Source organism: Colletotrichum gloeosporioides (genome assembly GCF_011800055.1).
Source record: "Colletotrichum gloeosporioides strain Lc1 chromosome Unknown consensus_78, whole genome shotgun sequence".
NCBI lineage: Eukaryota > Fungi > Ascomycota > Sordariomycetes > Glomerellales > Glomerellaceae > Colletotrichum > Colletotrichum gloeosporioides.
Genome location: NW_025544723.1, coordinates 233,329 through 253,243, shown reverse-complemented (window position 1 = coordinate 253,243; position 19,915 = coordinate 233,329). Strand labels below are relative to the sequence as shown.

Below are 19,915 nucleotides of genomic sequence, written 5' to 3'. Positions count from 1 at the left end.
GGAGATAGAGAACTTCTACTATAAGGTATACTATCTAGCTAAGTTAATAGAAATCGTTAGCTATAATTCTCCTCTACCTCTCACTTAGATTAGAGAAGAGATATATCTCAACCTTATTAAAGTTAAGCCTCTATTAATAACTAGTAAGCGCTACGCCCTATATTTTCTCAATAAGTATAGCAGATATCACTAGCTTATTCTTATACTTAATTATTACTATAAAGTCGTTTATAATACTATTAAGAACTTCTATAATGTTTTTACTAATATAACTAGTTTTAATATTAAAACCTAAGTTTATAATAATACTCTAGAGTTTAAGAAGGTTTTTTATAATCTATACTTTACTAATACTTATATTAACTTCACTATTACTAATATACTTTCTATAAATAGCTCTATTAAGTATATTAGAAGAACTATTATTAAAGTAGCTTATATGCAGTTAATTAATACTAACTTACTTAAAAAGCTTTAGGATTACTCACTTAATTTAACTATTTAAGTACTTAACCTTCTACCTTAAGATATTAAGGGTAAGATAAGCTTTTATAAGATTATAGCTTATAAACTTAACCTTACTGCTAATTATAAACCACTTTATATTAAGTATCTTTACACTTTTAGTTATACTACTTATATCTATAAGAAAGGTGTTAACTATCCTCCTTATTCTAAAAAGATAGAGGTTTATATAATAAAGGGATATCTTATTAGATATATATCTCTCTATAGCTATATCTACTATATCTATATCTTAGAAAAGAAGAAGGTTATCTACTACTATAATATTTACTTCTATAAAGGACTAATAAATATAGTTCTTTAACCTATATATAATATACTAATTACTAATAATATAAAATATAATATACTATTTAATAAGCTAGATCTCTAGATTTAGCGTAGTATAACTATAAGCGCTTCTAATTCTCTTAAGAAATTTCTAGAGATTACTGCTATAATACTAATATCTTTAAGTACTAGTAATAACGCCCTTAATATAGCTATAGAAGGATTAGACTTAATAACCTTACCTCTAGATAAAATTATATTTTACTTAACCTTATAGTCCCTTTTAGAAGATAATATAGTTATTATAAACTATAATAAGAAGGCTAATAAGTATTATAATAGTAATAATAACTCTAATAAGTCCTTCTATAGTATTATTAACTAAGAACTTAATAATATTAACCTTACTTATAGATAGCAAACTTATAGAGATAAAGCTACTAAAGCTACGTAATATAATAAGACTACCTCTATTAAACCCTATTAAGGTAACCTTAAGCCTCCTAATTACTATAAGCAGCTCTCTAGTATCTATAACTATAACAAAAAGGTATATATTACTACTAATATTTAGGTATATAATAATATACCTAAATACTCTCTTAATACCCTTACTGCTATTACTATCTCTAGAGCGCTTCTATAGAGCTATAGCATTCTAAAAACCTTTAAGTAAGCTAAAGATAATCCTTACTAGCTTAAGTAAAAAGAAGCCTATAAGTAAAAGATCTAGTAGTTTATTATAAAAAAGGTCTATAAACTTATCTACCTTCCTTATAACGCTAAGGTCCTTCCTAGCTAATAGGTCTTTAATATTAAGACTACTATTAATAATATTATTACTTAATTTAAAGTTTATTAGGTTATATATAGTAACTTTAAGTGTAGAGATTAAGCTTCTTAGGAAGTTTATATAGTAGTTACTATAGCTATAGCTCTTTAATTATTCCTTACTATTACTACTCTTTAAGGATTTAAATATTAGATATATAACTTTAATTCTACCTTCCTCATAGTACTAATTCTTAATAATATTAAGATCTATATTTATTAGCTTACTAGCTTTAGTACTAATAATAGTAAAGTCTAGCTTCTTAAGAAGGTATTTTATAGTCTATATAAAGCCCCCCTCTAGTAGTTTAATTTTATCTATATTAAGATAAATAAAATTAGCTTTATTCCTATTAATAATAAGCTCTATTTATTTATAAATAAGGATTAATATACTTATACCTTAATATATATTAATAATAATATTATTACTATACCTAATAAGTAGTATATTAAGAGTATTTATAATAATCTTAAAAAAGTATATACCTTTAAAAAGCTTAGTGAGGCTATATAGTTCCTTAGTTTCTAGATTAAATATAATATCTTAACTAAGAAGATCTTCCTCTTATAGTATAAGTATACTAAAGCTATCCTTTATTAATTTAGCTACTAAGATTTATAGCTTATAAAGACTCTCTTCCCTTCTCATAAAAAGCTTCCTATTTAATAGGATAAAAATAAATATATTATTATAAAGGCTAAAGAGTATATTAAGAAGACTAGCTACTTTAACTAGCTTACTTAAAGTACTTATATTAATATTACTTATTATATTAGTAAGCTCTACTAAGCTAATAGAGGTTTATTTTAGATATATTTATACTTTACTAAATACCTCTTTTACTACTTCTAAGGAACCCTCTATTATAGTATTATTATTAATAGAACTAATCTAAATTAAACCTTAGTTCTTTATAATATAGTAAACTTCTTATTTACTAATAACTAGCTATTTTATATCTCTACTAGAGGATATATTATCTTCTTTAGTAATACCCTTATTACTTAAAAGACTAAAAAGTAGATATTTATCACTCTTAGTATAACTAAAGTAGAGTTTATAAACTTAATACCTACTAACCTCACCTTTAAATAGATTAAAAGATCTATTAAGTAGATATTTAATACTAAGATAAATACTCCTATTTTATTTTTTATAAATAGTATTAATATATACTCTTATATTATAAATCTATTAAACTAAGCTTATACTTACTATATTAACGTTTAATATAAATAGATTATTAAGGAAGTACTTATAAATAAGACCTTTATGCTTTACCTTATTAATAGCTCTAAAATAGTTACTAATAGCCTTATAAAGTCTTTTAAAGCATAAAAATACTATAATTTTATTAGAATACTTAGATTAGTAGATAGATTAAAGGATAATATAGATTAATATTAGCTAGCTCTAGGATTAGTTTAATCTAAAGCTTTAAGCTAATCAGAAAATAGAGATTACTTAGTAGTTTAACTAGAGATTAACTAAGTTAATATAAACTTAAAAACTCCTTAGTTTTAAGTATTTTAGTTTTTAATAAGATTTCTAGCGTTTTACCTACTTTATATATATTAATAGTTACTACTAAGCCTTAGAACCTGAGGGGTAGTGTAGTAGCACCTACCTATAGGTACCCTAGGTGGCCTATACAGCCTAAGGCCCCCTAATGCCTTCTTCCAGCCTCCTAGCTAGGCAGCCCACTTAGCTAGATCATCACACACATCACTACCACTCGTTTGCCTATACCTCTATAATTTCACATTCAAATACTCTCCTTCAATATCCTCACATCATGTCCAAGGCCGGGGACACAAGACGCCTCACCGTTTTCATCCGCGTCACTCGCATGCCGTTGAGGGTCGACATTGAGTTCCCGGACAGCGACCTCGCCAAATGCTACCGCCAAAGCATCGAGGGAAGTAAGAAGGTGCTACAGGGAGAGTCCTTCACAGTGAGGATGGAGCTGCCCTCCTCAGTCGTCGACCTCGAGATGTCGCAGTCTCTCGGGGGCATCATCATGCATTTCCACAAGGATTACGACGCGAAGATATGGGTTGATGACGTCTGCCGGCCTGTCAACGGAAAGCCGAAGCAGGTTTATTTCAAGCAGTACTGGAGCGATGCAGAGTTTGCGAAGCTGAGGAGTACGTTGGAAAAGAAGCGAGGTCAGGCGTATGAGGAGGTGAATGCACGCCCAGACCGTGCAGGGCCGCCACCGGAAGCCGCATTATATTCGGAGAAATACAAACCAGATATCTTCAGGAGGGGCAGGAGTTGAGTGTTGACAGGCCTAGTATACGAGGAGCGCAGAGCGCAAATTCTAGTCAAGCATGCGTTTACTGAAGCATCTATGATTGGTATTATGGTATTGAAGCAAGGAAACCGGGTTACTTATCGGTAAACCTCAAAAATTCTTAAACGGCGGTGATTTTGTAGTGCCTCGATTGCGTACAACGAAACAACATGCCATTTAGAATGTCTTTGTAAAACGTGAGAAACCTCGCCATGAACTTTTCAATCAAATATAATACCGTCGCCAAGACGATGAGGACGACGAAGACGATGAAAACTGTAACGTAGGATATAAAACCAAAGGACGTAGTGAGTTTAGCCCTAGAAAAATATTGGCGGTCTCTAGAGAAATACTAAACTTTCATAATGGCAACGAATCTTATTGTCTCAAACAAACAATAAAGTTCTCAAGTTACTACATAATGATGGCTATCATTGCACCCTGAAACTCTTCCGCTTTACCTTGAGGTGCGCTTTTGATGTTTCTCTCACCTTTGGTATCGCGATCCTTGCGGTACCCAGCCTCTCATATGCATCCTGCCCACCCTCGCCATCAACCCGTCGCAACATCATGAGTAATAAGTTGTCCGTACCTTGCTCATTCAAATCGCCGAAGCCAATCTCAATCTCCTTATCCAGCTCCTCAACCTTGAGCAAAGCTCCTCCGCCATCATCCTTGAAGATAAGGGCATCCCATTCGGCGTCCAGAAGGACCCCCTTCTCCTCGTCTAGAGTCGGCGTGAAGAAGCCAAAAATTGCCTGATTTTCATCCGAGAAAACTTCAAAGTAAAAGTGGCCCTCGTCCTCGAAATCCATATCGCGAATAGTCGCAACTGCAGGATCCTTCGAAGACACAATGTGCCCGTGAGACATTTTAATGGTCATTGCAAGGCCCTCGAGATAAAGAAACTGCCGCATCTCGGGAACGAGGCTGGTGGACTTCGAACCATGGTGGGCGTAGAATTCATCGAAGTGCAGCCGTTGCCAACAGCCGGCCTCGTTATTGACCTCTACTTCAATTTTGACGTTGGAAAAGGTGGCGGGTAGTGGCGGGACAGCCTCTTGGTTTCTCTGAAAAACCAACTCACCCGCATTCATTTTGGCATTCTGAGGCCGATCGAAGCTGAGCTCCAGTGGCCCTTTCCATCCCGCCCAGGACCAGCTCGGAAACTTCGGGTTGCGTTTCGCAGGGTGCTTGAAGCTCCAGTCCATAGCCTGGAGGAGCCCCAAGGTAGCCGTTTGGTGCACTTTGTTATTGAAGATGGCCTCGCTGGAGACGCGCAATGTTGTGAATATCGGTAGACCCCAGAAATGTCCGAATGGCGGTGTCGTTGTTGACCCTCGGCTGAGTATACCAAGCATCCCGTTCAAGTTGTCGCTGCTAAAAGTGAGAGACCTGGTCATGTACTCTTCGATCAAAGCAAAGACCGTCGGCCCCTTGTTCAAGCTCATTGCCATGGGAAAGTTGCGCACGCTTTGCGCTGCTTCGCCATACATGGGCGGCCAGGTCGGTCCATCCTTGCCATACCTGAATGCTGTGCCGTACTTGAAGAAGATGTCATCCGGGGCAAAGACGGCTTCCGTACAATGTGAGAAGTTGCACTCAAAATAGACCTGGTACTCGGTGAATATGAGACGCCGCGTAGAGAGAAGGCCCTCTTGGTATGTCCACCCCCGTTCGGTCCACTTGGCGTGCTCAAGGAGATTGCTGAGCGGCGGGAGAGAGGATACGTAGAGCATCTCTCCGATTTTGACCGACGGCTGCCGGAGCCGCGGCCGAGTGCTTACTCCCGGCAGGCCGAAATTGGCGTCTTCCCCAGCGCAGGCGATGATGGCAAACACGGCCGCCTCGTAGATGATGTGCATGTTGGCGAGCTGGTTTTGCGTCTCCTTTCTCTTCTCAGGATCCTGTTGCGCGTTGCCGCTTTGGTCGATGCAATACCTGTCTACCCACAGGTAACCAACGCCGAGGTTCCTGCAGACTACGAATGCGTCCTGGACGACTCTCGGAAACCCGGTCTCAGGGGCCTTTGTGCCCCAGACGTAGCTTAGGGCGACGTATTCTTGGCCTTCCGGAAGAGAGACTATTTCCTCTGTCGAGACGTTCATTACCCGGAATCCCGGGATGTCTCTGGCGGATCTTTTGTTCGGGTTTCCACATCCAGTTGGGTGGTATGTGCGACAAGCATTCAACCAACCTTTCACGATGTCGTAGTCGATGGTGTCAGTCGCGATTCGCCTCCCGGAGAAACGGCGATTTCCTGCATTGACAGGGATGACAGGATACAGGTACCCCGAGGAGCCGGAGTGCTGGCGCAAAGAAATTCCTTCTTGCTCGGGATAATACACATGCGGCGGCTTCGGATCGATGGCCAAAATTGCTGTGTCTTTTAACCGGCGGGCAGCCAATAGAGGCCCGATGTTATTCCCATGCTCTGTCTCTCCAGTCGTCTCAAAGTTGACGTATGTAGCCGACACAACATTGAGTTCGAAAGGCAAGTCGGAGTGACCATGAGTCGATACTTCAAGCCTGGTGCGCACAGCCGTGAATACGTTGCAGAGGGGGCAAGATGCAGTTGCGAAGTCGTCTGGAAATCGACCCAGGTCGGCTACCTTCCTCTCAATCGTGTTTCGGTGGCATGGGGTGCTGCCTTCGTCTGGTACTTCGTTGATCATCGCGGCTCGGATATCAACCGCGTTTGCGGTGTCTGTAGCGCCTTCCATCCAAAAGTACCACTGAACCCGTGCATCTTTCTCGTCTTCTTTGCTTTCGGCTCTGCTATTGGCGTCTTTGGACCCGGCGTTATTGTATTCGGACACGGTCCTCTCTTCCAATTCGGCGCAGTTGTTGGATTTGGCATCTCCGCCTTCATCATCTTCATTTTCCTGGGTGGGCACCACAGGGTCCTTGGAAGTTGACGATCTGACTTTCATGAGGGAAGAAGGGTCGGCATCTTGAGGGGGCATATCAACTGGGTTCGGTAGAGGGTCCAGTGAAAGCCTGGCGCATCTTTCGCAGATTTGAGCCGTCTCATCGACAGGCTTCACTTCTGGCGGTGGATTCGTGTCTCTCGGAGGGGCACTTGTTGGATGATGTTCAATCTGCCGACGCATAGATCCAAGAATGTCGTTGATTGGGTATGTCAACGTCCGCTCCTCGTCATTTGGGTCCTGTACCGTGTGACTGGCATCTGCTTCTTTAAGCAGCCCGGACGAGTATAGTATTGATAGCCTATCTGCCACCCATATCATTGAGTCGTTCACCCAAGGCATGGATTCATCCTGGAGATGTTCAGGTGCGGGTTGAAACATATCGATCGGCTTTCCCGAGAGGACAAACTTGCAGAATGGAGGTGTGGTGGAAGTTGGGTTTAGAATAACCGGCAAGGGCTGACCAGAAATCTCAAGGACGGTGATTGTGCTCTGCTGAAGCTGCGCAAGCTACAAAATGTTTTCGCAGCAGAGCGCGAGTAGCAGATTTGCCTAATGCCTTGACCAGGGTTGTATTTGCGACCAATTGCCGGGATATCCGCCGTTCTCACCTAGACGTGGGTGGTGGCTAGGCGCGCATCCTTCTGCAGCTTCCTCAACGATTCTGTTGGACAACGGGCTGGGAAATGTGGAACTATGCATGATGTATCATCGGATTGAAGTGCTGCCTGGTGCTAATATGTCTCACTCATAAGCGGCCGAAACTTTCCGGTCGCCATAATTCGACATTGGCAAGCTTGCTTCCTCCTCCTCAGAAGCCTGTAAATATCAGTCTTTGCAATCCTTTGGAAAATCTGAGTACGTCAAGAGGTACCGCAAGCAATCTGTGAGGCGCGATGGCCACCGAACAAAGCCTCGAGTCTATATTTCCCGCCTTACGACTGGGGCATGTCGAAGGACACTCAAAGGAGCCCGAAGAAAATGAGATTGGCGACAAGATTGCATGCGGCAGAAAATGCACGTCAAAGACCCTCTATGGAAGCTGGGATAACGAAGAAGATGACTTCATCTGGTCGGAAGAGTATCCGGACAATATCGCAGAGGCGGCGGAAAATGAAGAGACAATGCAGTGCGCTATACTTGTCAGAAAAAGTGAGCTTTTACATGTCGTATGTCATGCCCATTTACACAGCCCTTTCTGACAACAACATCCTGCAGAGAAAAGTACGGATCCAAGAAGATCTCTGGAGATCCACAGCATAGTAATTCAGAGCCCGTTGATCAAAGAGGTGCTCAGCGAAGTCTTTGCGGGATATCCTGATTGCAACCTTGAGCTGGAGCGAACGGAGATCGACGCTCCATTTGGTCCGTTTGTCCACCGATGGGACGGGTTTACATCTGCTCTCGAAGATGAGAAGTTGGGCGAGGAAACTCGACAGCATTTGCAACTATTGAATGACGCCATTGCTCCTGAGGTGACGGACATCATTAATAAGGTCAAAGACTACAAGAAGAATAATGTCGTTGACTTCAAGTACCTGTGGGCCATTTTCGAACCAGGGTGCACTGTCTTCACTATAGAACATGGTCATCAAATGGCAGCGTGCTTCGAGACGTCGACCTACATTGAGACTCAAAACGGAAAACAGCTACTTCTATGGTGCAAATCAATCAACTGGGAAAAGTCCGACTTTGGCTGGGAGAGCAAGAGACTTACGATCAAGGAGTTCAAGAGCACCATTCCCATATCATCATTACCCGTCTTTCCCTTGAAGAACCACAAAGGGCACGGAATTATCGAGCAGAATCTCATACAAAGAGGCAAGCTATTTGAGAATCTCTGTGGACTGCAGTACAGAGATTACGATGGACAAGCTGTCCAAGTTGTACAACTTCAACACAGTTTCGAAGTTCGGGAGAAGGCCGTCAGGGTACAAGAACGTATTGTCATTGACGCCGAGGCGTATGACAGGTTCAACCCCCACGACCAGACATTCACTCATCCGATCTTGGATGACAAGGAAAAGAATGCGGAGTCGTCTCGCTTTGGACATGCGGAGTACACCGTGATCCCGATAGATTTCGCCAAGAAGGGAGAGTCCAAGAAGACCCTCACCGAATACCAACAGCTCCTATGCGTGCCGTCGGTCCGCGGCTACGCTCTCAAGACCAAACGATGGCTTCGACTCAGTGTCTCCTCCGTGAAAGAGATCGAGTTGAACGAAGGCGCCTTCAGCAGCTTAGTGCTGCCAGAAAATTACAAGAAACTCCTACGCGCCTTTATGGAAAGTCAGCTCCAGTTCAAAAACGACTTCGACGATTTCGTGGCGGGAAAAGGGAAAGGGATCGTCATCTTGCTTTCCGGTAGCCCGGGTACAGGCAAAACCCTCACTGTAGAGAGTGTTGCCGAAGTACTCAAGGCGCCACTGTACAGTCTCAGTGCTGGAGATCTTGGGACCGACAGCGGCAGCGTTCAGGAACGTTTAGATGATGCTCTCCAGCTCGCCGCTGATTGGAATGCAGTGTTACTGATCGACGAATGCGATGTGTTCCTCGAGGCCCGGAGCAGTGATAATCTAGGCCGCAACGAGCTCGTCAGCATATTCCTCAGAACGATAGAGTACTACGAGGGGATAATGTTCCTGACTACCAACCGTCTGGACTCAATCGACCCTGCCTTTCACTCAAGAGTACATCTAAGCCTCGAGTATCCTGGTCTTGAGCAATCATCTCGAAAGGAGATCTGGTCGGGATTCTTGGACAAGATTGGAAAGGGGGATCAGAGGCATGCATTGAGCGAAGAAGATGTTGGAAAGCTTGCGTCGCTGGATTTGAATGGTCGCCAGATTAAAAACGTTCTGAAAACGTCCAATCTGCTCGCCTGTTCGGAGAAGACAAGGCTTAGATTTGACCACGTGAAGACTGTACTTGAAGTATGGCGTTACAAGGTCCAATGATTTGCCGAAGCGCGGCGACGGATATTGTTGCCCTTTTGGTCACAAACGGTATCATTAGTCCAAAAGTACAGAACAGCCACATCATTGGGTTCAATTTCAAAGACTAACAATACACGCTGTGATTCAGCTCAGCCATAAGCCTCTAAGGGAGCACTGGTATGTGCAGCCCACCCTCAACTAGGTCAAACCACAGACCACAATAGCCATTGTCTCTCGCCGCTTTTACAAGACTTGCGAAACCTTTGAGTTTCGTCCCATATCCCGACTCTCCGGCGGTCACTGGGGACACATATTTGATTACTCGCTCACTCAGAGAGTCGATCTCGAGAGAACTGACTAAGAGAGGTAACCCTATTGGGACTCTCTTCATTTCCACCGGAACCCACTCGATAAAGCACTCCAACTCAACTGCGATTTTCATTGCCAGTCGTAGTGCAGTATCGTCTTCAACGCCGAGCGGATATTGGAGGCGATGAATGATAAGAAGAGTCGCCAGACGGTATACCCGAGCTTGTAGCATCATGGACGATACTTCTAGTCGGCTAAATTGGCTGAAGAACGTGGTATGGGGTGCCGGCTCCCATGCACGCACTCGGCGCTCAATGTCGGCTAGTTCATTACCGCAATTCCTGTGGCGGAGATGCATAGGATTGTCAGATAAGACTGACCCTGTACAAGCTGACTTCTTAGCTTCGTAGCTTATTACACAGAGCTCATAGAGAATGCAAATGAGACCACTGCAGAGACCGAAAGTTCTATCCACCGTAGACCCGTTGCCGCGTGGGGGCTGAGCAACAGGTATTTCTCGCTTTATAAGGCACTCGACCGTGTCGACAAGTATTGAAGTAATGGTGATAGGGCACAGGCAGGGCTGAGCGAGCAGCGAGGGAAGCCAGTCCTTGACCAATAGAAGTGATTGCCGAAGAATGGCATGTGCGGATGTGCCCAAGAGGATAATATGGTAGACGACTAAGACCTGCCCGAGCATGATGACGGCGGCAGCATCGTGTGCACCGACGATAGCGGCAGCTTGCAACTGCTTGAGACAGTTGGATCCTTCGCGAGGATTCACTTCGTCAAGAGTTTTCATTCTATTGTGCTGGGCATCCCACAGGGCCAGGGCAGCCAGGTAAGCGTTCAGGAGAACACCGCCCGAACGGGCGAAAACGACCGTTATCGCGCCGCGAAAGCTGTCGGAGAAGCTGGGGCCAATCATAAAATGCCTATGATAGCTGTAAAACGTCTGCTGATCTGACAGGACACGGTGAAGATGCTGCTGCCGTTTGGCTACCAAAGGGCGTTCCGGACTGGGCAGTTGTAAAGGGAGGTTGCAGTCATAGAGAACCTCCGCGATGTTGGACAGGCCTGTGTGAGAGTATCCGAACGTCCCAGAGGAGTGGAAGATATTGTTACAAGCTTGTAGACGAAGCAGCTCCATAAGATCGCTTGTAGCAGCGTCGACGTCGGTTCTCTTGCAAGTCGCAACAGTGAGGTCCGCCTCCTCCGCGTCGTCGATTTCGTCAGCCTCATTGGCCACATCTTTCTCGACGCCCCTGATGTTCTGGTTGTTCCCGATGTCGAATATCCCTATGCTATGAATGCCGCTGTACCGTCTAGCACAGTCTTCGAAGTCTGAGTGCATTGGCGTGTCGTCGATTTCAAAACTGAGAATCCCGCAACTGCCATACGGGACCTTCTGAGCCACAGGCGGGCGACCCATACGCCGCTTCCGTCGCTCGAAGGAGCACCTTGTTCTTAGAAGCCTGCATTGGCGACACTGATGCTCAATAGCGTCGAAGAGACATCGTTCCTTTCTACGATAGCATCCGTCGCAGGCTGTCCTAGGCATGAGAGTTGGATTCTGAGGGGCTCACAGAGCGTTCTAAGCTCAATCACAAGTGCAGTGAGATGACTAACTCTCAGGGAGAAGGAGGGGGGAAGGGCGGACTTGTAGTCGGGTTTTACAGCGCAATTGAACAATATCGTGGTCGAGATGGTGAGAGGGTAAAGGGGAGAAGAATCATGGCAGGAACAGCGAAGTGGGACGATATAAGTAGCAAGACAGCGTCGCTGTTGTGGAGACACACAGGGGTAGTGCTTTCACCAACATTCCAGGGTCAACACCCAATGCCCCTTGATCATGGCTCCAAGGTTGGAGGGAAAAGAAACAGACTGTGTCGTATCGGATTAATTGCACTGATGCCGTCGAAGTTGTGTAATGTGGTAACTACTACTAGATGATAATCGACTGCCGCCCTAAAATCTGTGTTATCCTCGCTGTACCCTAGACCTACTGTCCGATTGAGTCCCGGAGGATCTCCTGAAACCAGTTTGGCAACCCTCGAAACCCCGACAACCAGGAAGCTCGGGACGGGATGATGAGCTGAGCGCCGCGACGGGAGAATATTTGATCTGCGACAACCTTCGCCACGTCTTCAGGCTTCATCATCTTGTTGGTGCCGCCACGCTCAATCGCCTTCTTGTCATCCTTCGTCATGTCAGTGGCCACCCACATGGGATGTGCCACCGTTGTCAGCACACCTGGCGATCGATAAATATGCTTGATTTCGCTTGAAAGCCCTTCGTGAAACGCCAGTGCGCCTGCCTTTGATGCCGAGTAATCAACGGCTGTCGGTAGCGAGACGAAAGAAGCTATACTCGCAATTGTGACGATATGCCCCTTATTCTTCAGTATCATATTCGGTAAGAATGACTTAGTCGTATACCAGAGCGCCATAAGGTTTACCCCAAAGAGTTTTGACGCCTTCTCTGGAGATAAGTCGAGGATGGAGCTTCGATTCGCCATGCCAGCGTTATTGATCAGGATGGAGGGGTGGCCGACCATCTCTCGGATGCTATCTGCAGCCTCAGCCACAGCAGAAGCCGAGGAGACGTCGCATTTCCAGCAGAAGATGGTGTCAATATTTTGAAGCTCGGAGGGTAGTTCCGCTACATCAAGAATTGCGACTCGCAGGCCTCTTTGGACAAGGGCCAGGACGATGGCTTTCCCGATCCCATTGCAGCCACCAGTGACGACGGCAATTTCTTCAGACCAGCTCCAGTTTCCATGTACGAAAAGGCTCCAATTGTTGGTTGCACGAAGATTCTGGATGCGGTTCAAGATGCGACCCACCCCAAGAGCAACCAAGATCTTGAGGACTGTCTTAAGGCCCCAGACACCAATTCTGCGCTGGACGATGTCTGAGTTGGTGACTTGGGTGACGAGATGGGGCGGGCCGTACATTAAAAACGCAAGGGCTGATGCTGAAAGAGCCGGGTTCAAGACAGCGCCAACAACGATGTTTAGGGATTTGATAGCTCCTTCAACCAGAGTAGCCATAATCTTTGTTCGGTAAAGAGAGTAAGACGAAGATGTTGGAATTGATGATTGACTGGATGATGAGATGCATTCCGTCAATCCGTTTGGGTGCATATGCTCTTATTTATATCTAATTTTGGCACTCTCCTGTCGGACAACCCTCGCACATAATGCTAGCTTCTCATCGTTTTGCTGATTCCTTGGTTCTTTCTTCACTTCAACTCCTGTCTAATTATCGCACAGCAGTCCCGATGACCCCGGCAAGTTCCAACTACTTTTGGCATAGCGCGTTTCGCGGACAGGGCTCGTCGGCGACTTTCTTCCCAATACGGAGGCCTGTTGGAGTCGGGCTCGGTTCGGGTTCCACTGCCACTGCCTGCTCTCGCCGCATGACGGGTACGATGTGGGATGTTAGACCATGGGAGCCTGACCTCTACTAATTAATCTTGAAATCTTGCAAAAGACCTGACATTGATAAAACGACTGTGGACGAGAAAAACCATTAAAGCGTTCGCTATTTTCTGCCTTTACCTTTTTCCTAAGACCGCCTAATTTCCCTGTGTCTGCGCGGCTACTTTTCCTGTGTACTAAATTATTACTATTAGAGACGATAGTAGCGATTACGGAGGAAAGAGTATGACATGATATGTGGATCTCAGCCTCAGCACACGAATACGACGAGTACGACGAAAGCGACGAAAGCGACGAAAGCGACGAAAGCGACGAAAGCGACGAAAGCGACGAAAGCGACGAAAGCGACGAAAGCGACGAAAGCGACGAAAGCGACGAGAGCGATGAAAGCGACGAAAGCGAGGATAACAACCATAATGACCCAACGTAGAGAGCAGTCTGACATTGCCATCGTTAAAGCAGGAGCTTCAGGAACCAACACAGCCCGTATCATATGTCACCTCAAGCGCTCCAGTCATATGATTATGCTCAATCGTATTACAAGCCCAAGGACCCAAGCACGTCACGAAGACAAGGTACATGTCTAGAGAATTTATTTCACTACAGGGCTACGCTATTTGTTTTGTGATCAAGCCTAACCATGTTATGTTGTAGCTGATGGTCAGTCCTTGTAACCAGTGACGTTCCACTGCCGAGTGACCACTCGACAAAGTTCGTGAATGGCATAAACATTGTCCCTGCTCAATGTCAGGTTGCTCTGGAGTCTGACGCGTTCCTCCATGTCGAATTCGCGTTTGTTCCACATCTCCCAAGTAAGGAAGCTATGCGGGAGAAAGTTCGCGTGTTCAAAGTCGATGATGATGATCCTGCTGTCTGGGTTCTCTCTGTCCTCCATGATGAAATTGTGTAGGTTGAGGTCGCAATAACACAATTTCAGACCCTCAGGGACAAGGTTGGCCTGGATCATATCTGACCGTCCCTGGAGAGACAACCAGTCAGTGTCTTGTTGTTTCATATATGGCTGTGCCAAACATACCTCGACGATTTTTTTGTTTACGAACTCGTTGAGTTCTTCCAAGTTTGCAAACTCTCTCGGTGCATCGGAATCGTCCTTGCCAAAAGCCCAGTTCTTGATAAGGCCGCCCCCGACAGGCCCAGGGCTGACATCGCTGGGGGGTGGAAATGAAAGAAGGAAGGAGATTGCATCTGCGACCCGGTTCTTGAAGGGAGCTTCCTTTTCGGCAATTTCTTCAGCCGATAATTCAGTTTTGCCGGAACTCTGCTCTGCATGCTGTTCTTGGGAAGGCGATGCAGAGAGCCCCGGCGTCTCCTGTCCATGAGCCTGGCGCTCATTGTGCGTCTCTGAAGTAGTCGGTTCAGCCGATCCTTCTGTTCGGGTTGAGTGTTCGCCGCTCTTGTCTGCAGATTGGTCTTCAGAAGACACTACAGCAGACTCTAACTTTCCCTGTTCCTGCTCTTGATTTTCATGATGCCGTAGTAAAGCAGCCTGTTCGCTTTTCCTCCTCGTTTCCTCAAGCACAGCACGTACTGCTATAAGAGGGTCTGGTCTGATATCGCTTGAGATTTGGGCCACGGAGGTGCCCGTGACGTATTCCATCACAATAATGCCGTAAGGAAGCAAATGCGATTCATCAAAGCTTTGGAGTTTGACGTCAAGCTCTGTGTCGATGAAGTCGAAAACTCGCGGGACACGGAATCGCTGCCTAGCTCCCTCATCCATCTTGGACAGCTGTTCGTGTACGTAGTACTGCGTGTTGGCCTCTGCTCTCAAAGAATCGCTTTCATGTCCGTACTTTACCCAAACGAACACGCCCGCCGGCAGGCTTTTCGGAGAAAAGCGGAAGCCTCGCAAATTGTCGTAATACGGCCTTTTTGAGCATTCCGCGATATTTTGCAGCGTATTTTGGAACACTTCTCCGTGATCAGGCTTCCAGCCAGAAGGGATATCCATTTCCTGGGCGGGGAAAACTGTGCTGGTATCGTGCCGCGATGGGATGATGGTTTTCGCAGAGCAGCAGAGTGTGAAAGCTGTTGGGGCTTTGCTACCTTAAGTATACCTACCTCCTTGTACATATGTGGATACAGTGTGGGTTAAATTGTAGGTCGAATCTACTGTGCACACCCAGCGCTTAATACTTGGACTCCGATGGGTCTGTTGGTTCTTCTAATTTCATCCCAGTCTACCTTAATGAGAGAAGTCTTTCAAAAAATGATGATTCACGGACTGTGATGAGAATATTGCTAGTGCTTTGATAATATACTAATTTTAGTTTTGTTGCGCGGCCATTCGTGCCTCCCTCCTCCTCTTCTGCTTGTTTCTGATACAACAATACGCTGTGCAGCCCCCATGACCAGAACGAAAGTCAAGGGGGTAGCGATGATGATGACCATGAGCTGTTGACCCCACGCCCTGCCCCCCTGAGTTGGATCGCGACACGTAGCGTCGCATTCCGGGGTCTCGATCGCCGGCGAAGGATCGCCCGGGATCCATGATGCGATCGAAGCCCCGGACGGAAGATCGGGAGGGGACGGCGTCATTACGTCCTGGTCTGATTTCTCCCATGCGATATTCCACGCGGGCTGCATAAGCAAACCCTTTGTGAAGGGTACTTCTACATCATGAACGACGCCGGTATATGTCTCCTGATCTTGCACTTTCAGACTTCCAATGCAGACGGGGAAATTGATATCGTAGTTACGAGAGCCGGTGGACCACAACTCCTCGCCGCTATAGAACCAAAGAATCAGTGAATGAACACGGCTTATTCAGATAAGATAAAGTGGACCCTACGCTGCACAACAATATGCGGTAGTCAGAGGTACAGCTCGTTCGAGGACTGTCATCTCATGTGCATGCCATCCCTCTGGGCATACAGCGGGACTCAATATGCCTAGAGCTGGGCTTGCGAGGTTACCGTTCCAGCCTGTAGGCCGACACGATGCAATAAATGTACGATCATTGGGATCATGTACAAGTGCCTCCAGAGATGAGCCACTCCCTGTGACTTGGGTCCATTTGCGGCGTGTTTGGCAGTCGGATGGAATCGCATAGGGGGTTGTCAAAGGAACGGGAGTCTTCGTTGTGATTGTCGCAGTCATTTCCGCCGTCGATGCTGTTGCTGTTGCTGTTATCGTCGCCATGGTCACTATGTTGAAGATGTAAAACCGACGCGAATTGGACTCGAAAGATTGCCGGTCACATTAGTGAATGCGAAAGAAGGCTTACCGCAAACGCAATAATGCCAAACGAGTAGGTGCGACTTTAAATCATTAACAGCGAGAGATTAGCGTTGAACTGCACGCTGGGAAGCGTTGAACTGCATGCTGGGAAGCGTTGAACTGCATGCTGGGAGGGCTTGTGCCAGTTACACCCCTCTCGTTGTTCAGGCAGAAAGTTGCATAGGGGTTTGCAGGGTTCCTCAGATGCTACCTACCCTCAGTACGAATACATGGGGTCAGATGCAGCAGCCAACGGAGAAGTGTACAGAAAAGGGAATTTTTGACTTGGCGTTGGGTGCAGTAGAGACTCTTGCCACTGGTCGAGCGGCACAGTAATTCAGCTCGAACGACAAGTGATTTAACCGCCCTCCCGAAATGACCAACAGCAGACGAGGCACCAACACCTCATTCATGATGCGCATGTCCAGGACACTAATGATTCGTGGGAAAACACGCTGTTCATCAAAGAAGAAAAGGAGGGCGGTATTGGTCACGGGACTGTGTCTTGATACAGGGAAAGCAGTTATTAGGCAGCAAGCTGCCGCAATTATAGATTGGCGCAAGCATATTGTGGAAGTAACCTTTCATTGGGCAACCATGAATTCCTTCTTGGGAGTCCCGCCAATTTTGCGCCGATCAGGCTCACTCAGTGTTTCGGCCGTCAACTTTACAATAGTGTCCGGAATCGTCGCGACTGGCCAGTGATCGAAGCGGAACATGTGAACGTTATTGCGGTAGATGCCTTCCTTGGGCAGGGACTCGGCCACCCCATCGGCAACCTCACCCTCAAGAAATACCAAGACACAACCAGAGCCGCCATTCATGTCCATGAACTCGCCCATAAGTCTGTCTTGGAATTCTTTGCCAACTTCTTCTGGGACTTCGAGACCAGGGCATCTGTTCTTGATCTTGCCGAGAACAGCAAAGAGCTCTTCCAACTCCTTCTGATCAAGGGGTCTTCCGCCGCCACCTTTCTCGAATGGTTAAAATGCGACCAAGCTTTTCAACCATAGGAATATGACTTCCTCAGGGCTTTCGTCTGTGAACCTGAAATTTCCATCGTCAGCAGGATTTCTGACGAGTCCAAGCTCATCAACAACCAAGCAAACTGGAAATGTAGGCGTGCCCTGTTGTAAGAAGGATCCTCATGGAACTCACTTGTTAACATCTGCCACAATGTTCGTCAAGGTATCTCCGGAAGCACCCACAATTATGCTGTTCTTCGTATGTACGACATTGAAAGCGTGGAATTCACCATCGTCTTGCCCTACAACTCTAGCAGGACGAAGGTCAAAGTAACGTGCACCAGTGCGCAGCTTTGTGTACATCCCGGAAGCTTGAGTCTGCGTGGTATGTTTCGTGCCTGTTTTTGAGTTAACAGAGGATTTGACAGAAGACCTGAAGGGTACAGAGCAAAGCAAGTACGGCATAAAAGAGAACTCACCTTGCCATTTGAATTTTCCAATCTTGCTCATCCCAGAATCATGGGTACCAGGCATGATAACATCCTTCACAAGTCTGTTCCTGATGCTGTCGTAGATAGACCTCATCCAAGCGTCTTGCGTGTTCTCAAAGCTCAAAGAGTGATGGTAGCCGTATGTTTCACTCCCGGTGATGACAAATGAAAGAGAAACTGCTGAAATGAAGTCAGAGTGGCGAGAAAAGCTGTTGGTTCGACGTTCCAGCTGACGGTGAATCACAATCGCGAGCTCGTAGCCTCGTCTAGACTTCAGCCGAGGGCAATGAAAAAGACACCGCTACGGGGGCGTACTCTATGAAAGTCACAAGCCTCCTGATATTATGCTGAGACTACTGCAAAAGTCAACGACATATGGCAAAACTTTGGATCGGCTTCCACTTGAGATGGCTTACAACCTGACGGAAGGCTGTCGTTCACTACCTAGATAGAGCTCTCCATCAGATTGATAGTACCTTACATTAGTTTATGTTATGCATGTTCAAGTACGCATAGGCGCACGATGGCGGCAAGTAGATCAAGTAAACGGGGATTTTAAATTCCATCATTAAAAGAGGCATGGATGGACCATTCAACCCTCGTATCATGTTCTGAGGATAGGCTAGTTCTTCCGATGAGGGCCTCAATTGGAGACGGAAGAAGTTTACTTTCGGTTGAAATGCCTCCGGACTGTTCTGTTCCACGAGAAAGCTGCAGTGAGGAGGTTCGTGAACCAACGGTGCGTAGCATCGTTGATCCTTGGCTTTGGGGGCGGCCGTTTGGGGGAAGAGTATGGGTAGGTAGGTTGCATTGAACCGCCGAAGGAGGGTCCGAATTGCTACAAGGTTGAGAACTTTTATGAGACGGACATAAGGTCGCCTCTGGCGATGTAGAAAGAGGTTCATACCTCAAATAAGAGGTTGCAAAGTGTGCAGCAGCAAAGGAGCTGAAGCTCGCCCGGAGAAAGTTGCCACCCTGGTGCCGTCCAACTCGACAACAGATCGAGAAGGTCTTGTCTACATTGAATGAGCCGCAGTCATGCCTCATGTATCATCTTGCAGAATAGACACACCGGTTTAGGCCCCCAAGTCCATGTTAACGTTGCTACTACTGGGACATTGGCAATGTGACCAGTGGAGCAATGCGAGCCGGACGAACTCCATGGAAGGATCTGGCAGCCCGCTGATGCCAATGTAGCATTTCGGCTTTGTCAAAGACCAGCTAGGAATCACCTCGGGCCCCGTGGATTCGAAAATGCGGCCGAAACCTGGTGCGAAGGGACGACGTGGAAGTGATACAGTACAAGGACACTCTTCATATCGGCATGCCAGAAATGTTGTCAGTGCCCACCTACAGGACAACGTACAGCAGGAAGATTCTGATTACCCTGCCTTAAGTGAGTCGCTTTTGAGTATTTATTCATATTCACACGTGCACGCCATAGGAAATGCTGATGAAATCTATATGATGAACAAAACAGCGTCGAAATAGGATAGTGATGACTGCGAGTACTCTAGCGAATCATCAGTTGTCTTTGCTCATTCCGTTGCGTAGACAGGCTTGCGCGTCTGGTGCGATGACCTTCTAACAGCACCGATTTCCCATTCAATTCAGGAACCCAAAACAGCGCCGTAAATTTTCGTCAACTCTTCCATCATAGCCCCTCGCGAAGCATA

General features: G+C 46.0%; 5 protein-coding genes across 5 annotated transcripts; 1 reads left to right on the top strand and 4 right to left on the bottom strand.

The window, feature by feature from the left end:
- Positions 1 to 4,357: 4,357 nt before the first annotated feature.
- GCG54_00003787 (uncharacterized protein) lies at positions 4,358 to 6,859 on the bottom strand (the record flags this gene model as incomplete). Its single annotated transcript, XM_045403855.1, has 1 exon — positions 4,358 to 6,859. The coding sequence occupies one exon, from the start codon at positions 6,857 to 6,859 to the stop codon at positions 4,358 to 4,360; it is 2,502 nt and encodes an 833-aa protein (XP_045259418.1).
- An 893-nt stretch (positions 6,860 to 7,752) lies between these two features.
- Positions 7,753 to 9,813, top strand: GCG54_00003786 (uncharacterized protein; the record flags this gene model as incomplete). Its single annotated transcript, XM_045403854.1, has 2 exons — positions 7,753 to 8,008; positions 8,075 to 9,813. 2 exons carry the CDS (start codon positions 7,753 to 7,755, stop codon positions 9,811 to 9,813), a joined length of 1,995 nt encoding a protein of 664 aa, XP_045259417.1.
- Positions 9,814 to 9,955: 142 nt separating this feature from the next.
- On the bottom strand, positions 9,956 to 11,533 carry GCG54_00003785 (uncharacterized protein; the record flags this gene model as incomplete). Its single annotated transcript, XM_045403853.1, has 1 exon — positions 9,956 to 11,533. The coding sequence occupies one exon, from the start codon at positions 11,531 to 11,533 to the stop codon at positions 9,956 to 9,958; it is 1,578 nt and encodes a 525-aa protein (XP_045259416.1).
- Positions 11,534 to 12,103: 570 nt separating this feature from the next.
- Positions 12,104 to 13,153, bottom strand: GCG54_00003784 (Dehydrogenase RED2; the record flags this gene model as incomplete). Its single annotated transcript, XM_045403852.1, has 1 exon — positions 12,104 to 13,153. One exon carries the CDS (start codon positions 13,151 to 13,153, stop codon positions 12,104 to 12,106), a length of 1,050 nt encoding a protein of 349 aa, XP_045259415.1.
- Positions 13,154 to 14,204: 1,051 nt separating this feature from the next.
- GCG54_00003783 (uncharacterized protein) lies at positions 14,205 to 15,515 on the bottom strand (the record flags this gene model as incomplete). The annotated part of the gene is made up of 2 exons (XM_045403851.1): positions 14,205 to 14,522; positions 14,580 to 15,515. 2 exons carry the CDS (start codon positions 15,513 to 15,515, stop codon positions 14,205 to 14,207), a joined length of 1,254 nt encoding a protein of 417 aa, XP_045259414.1.
- Between the last annotated feature and the right edge of the window lie 4,400 nt (positions 15,516 to 19,915).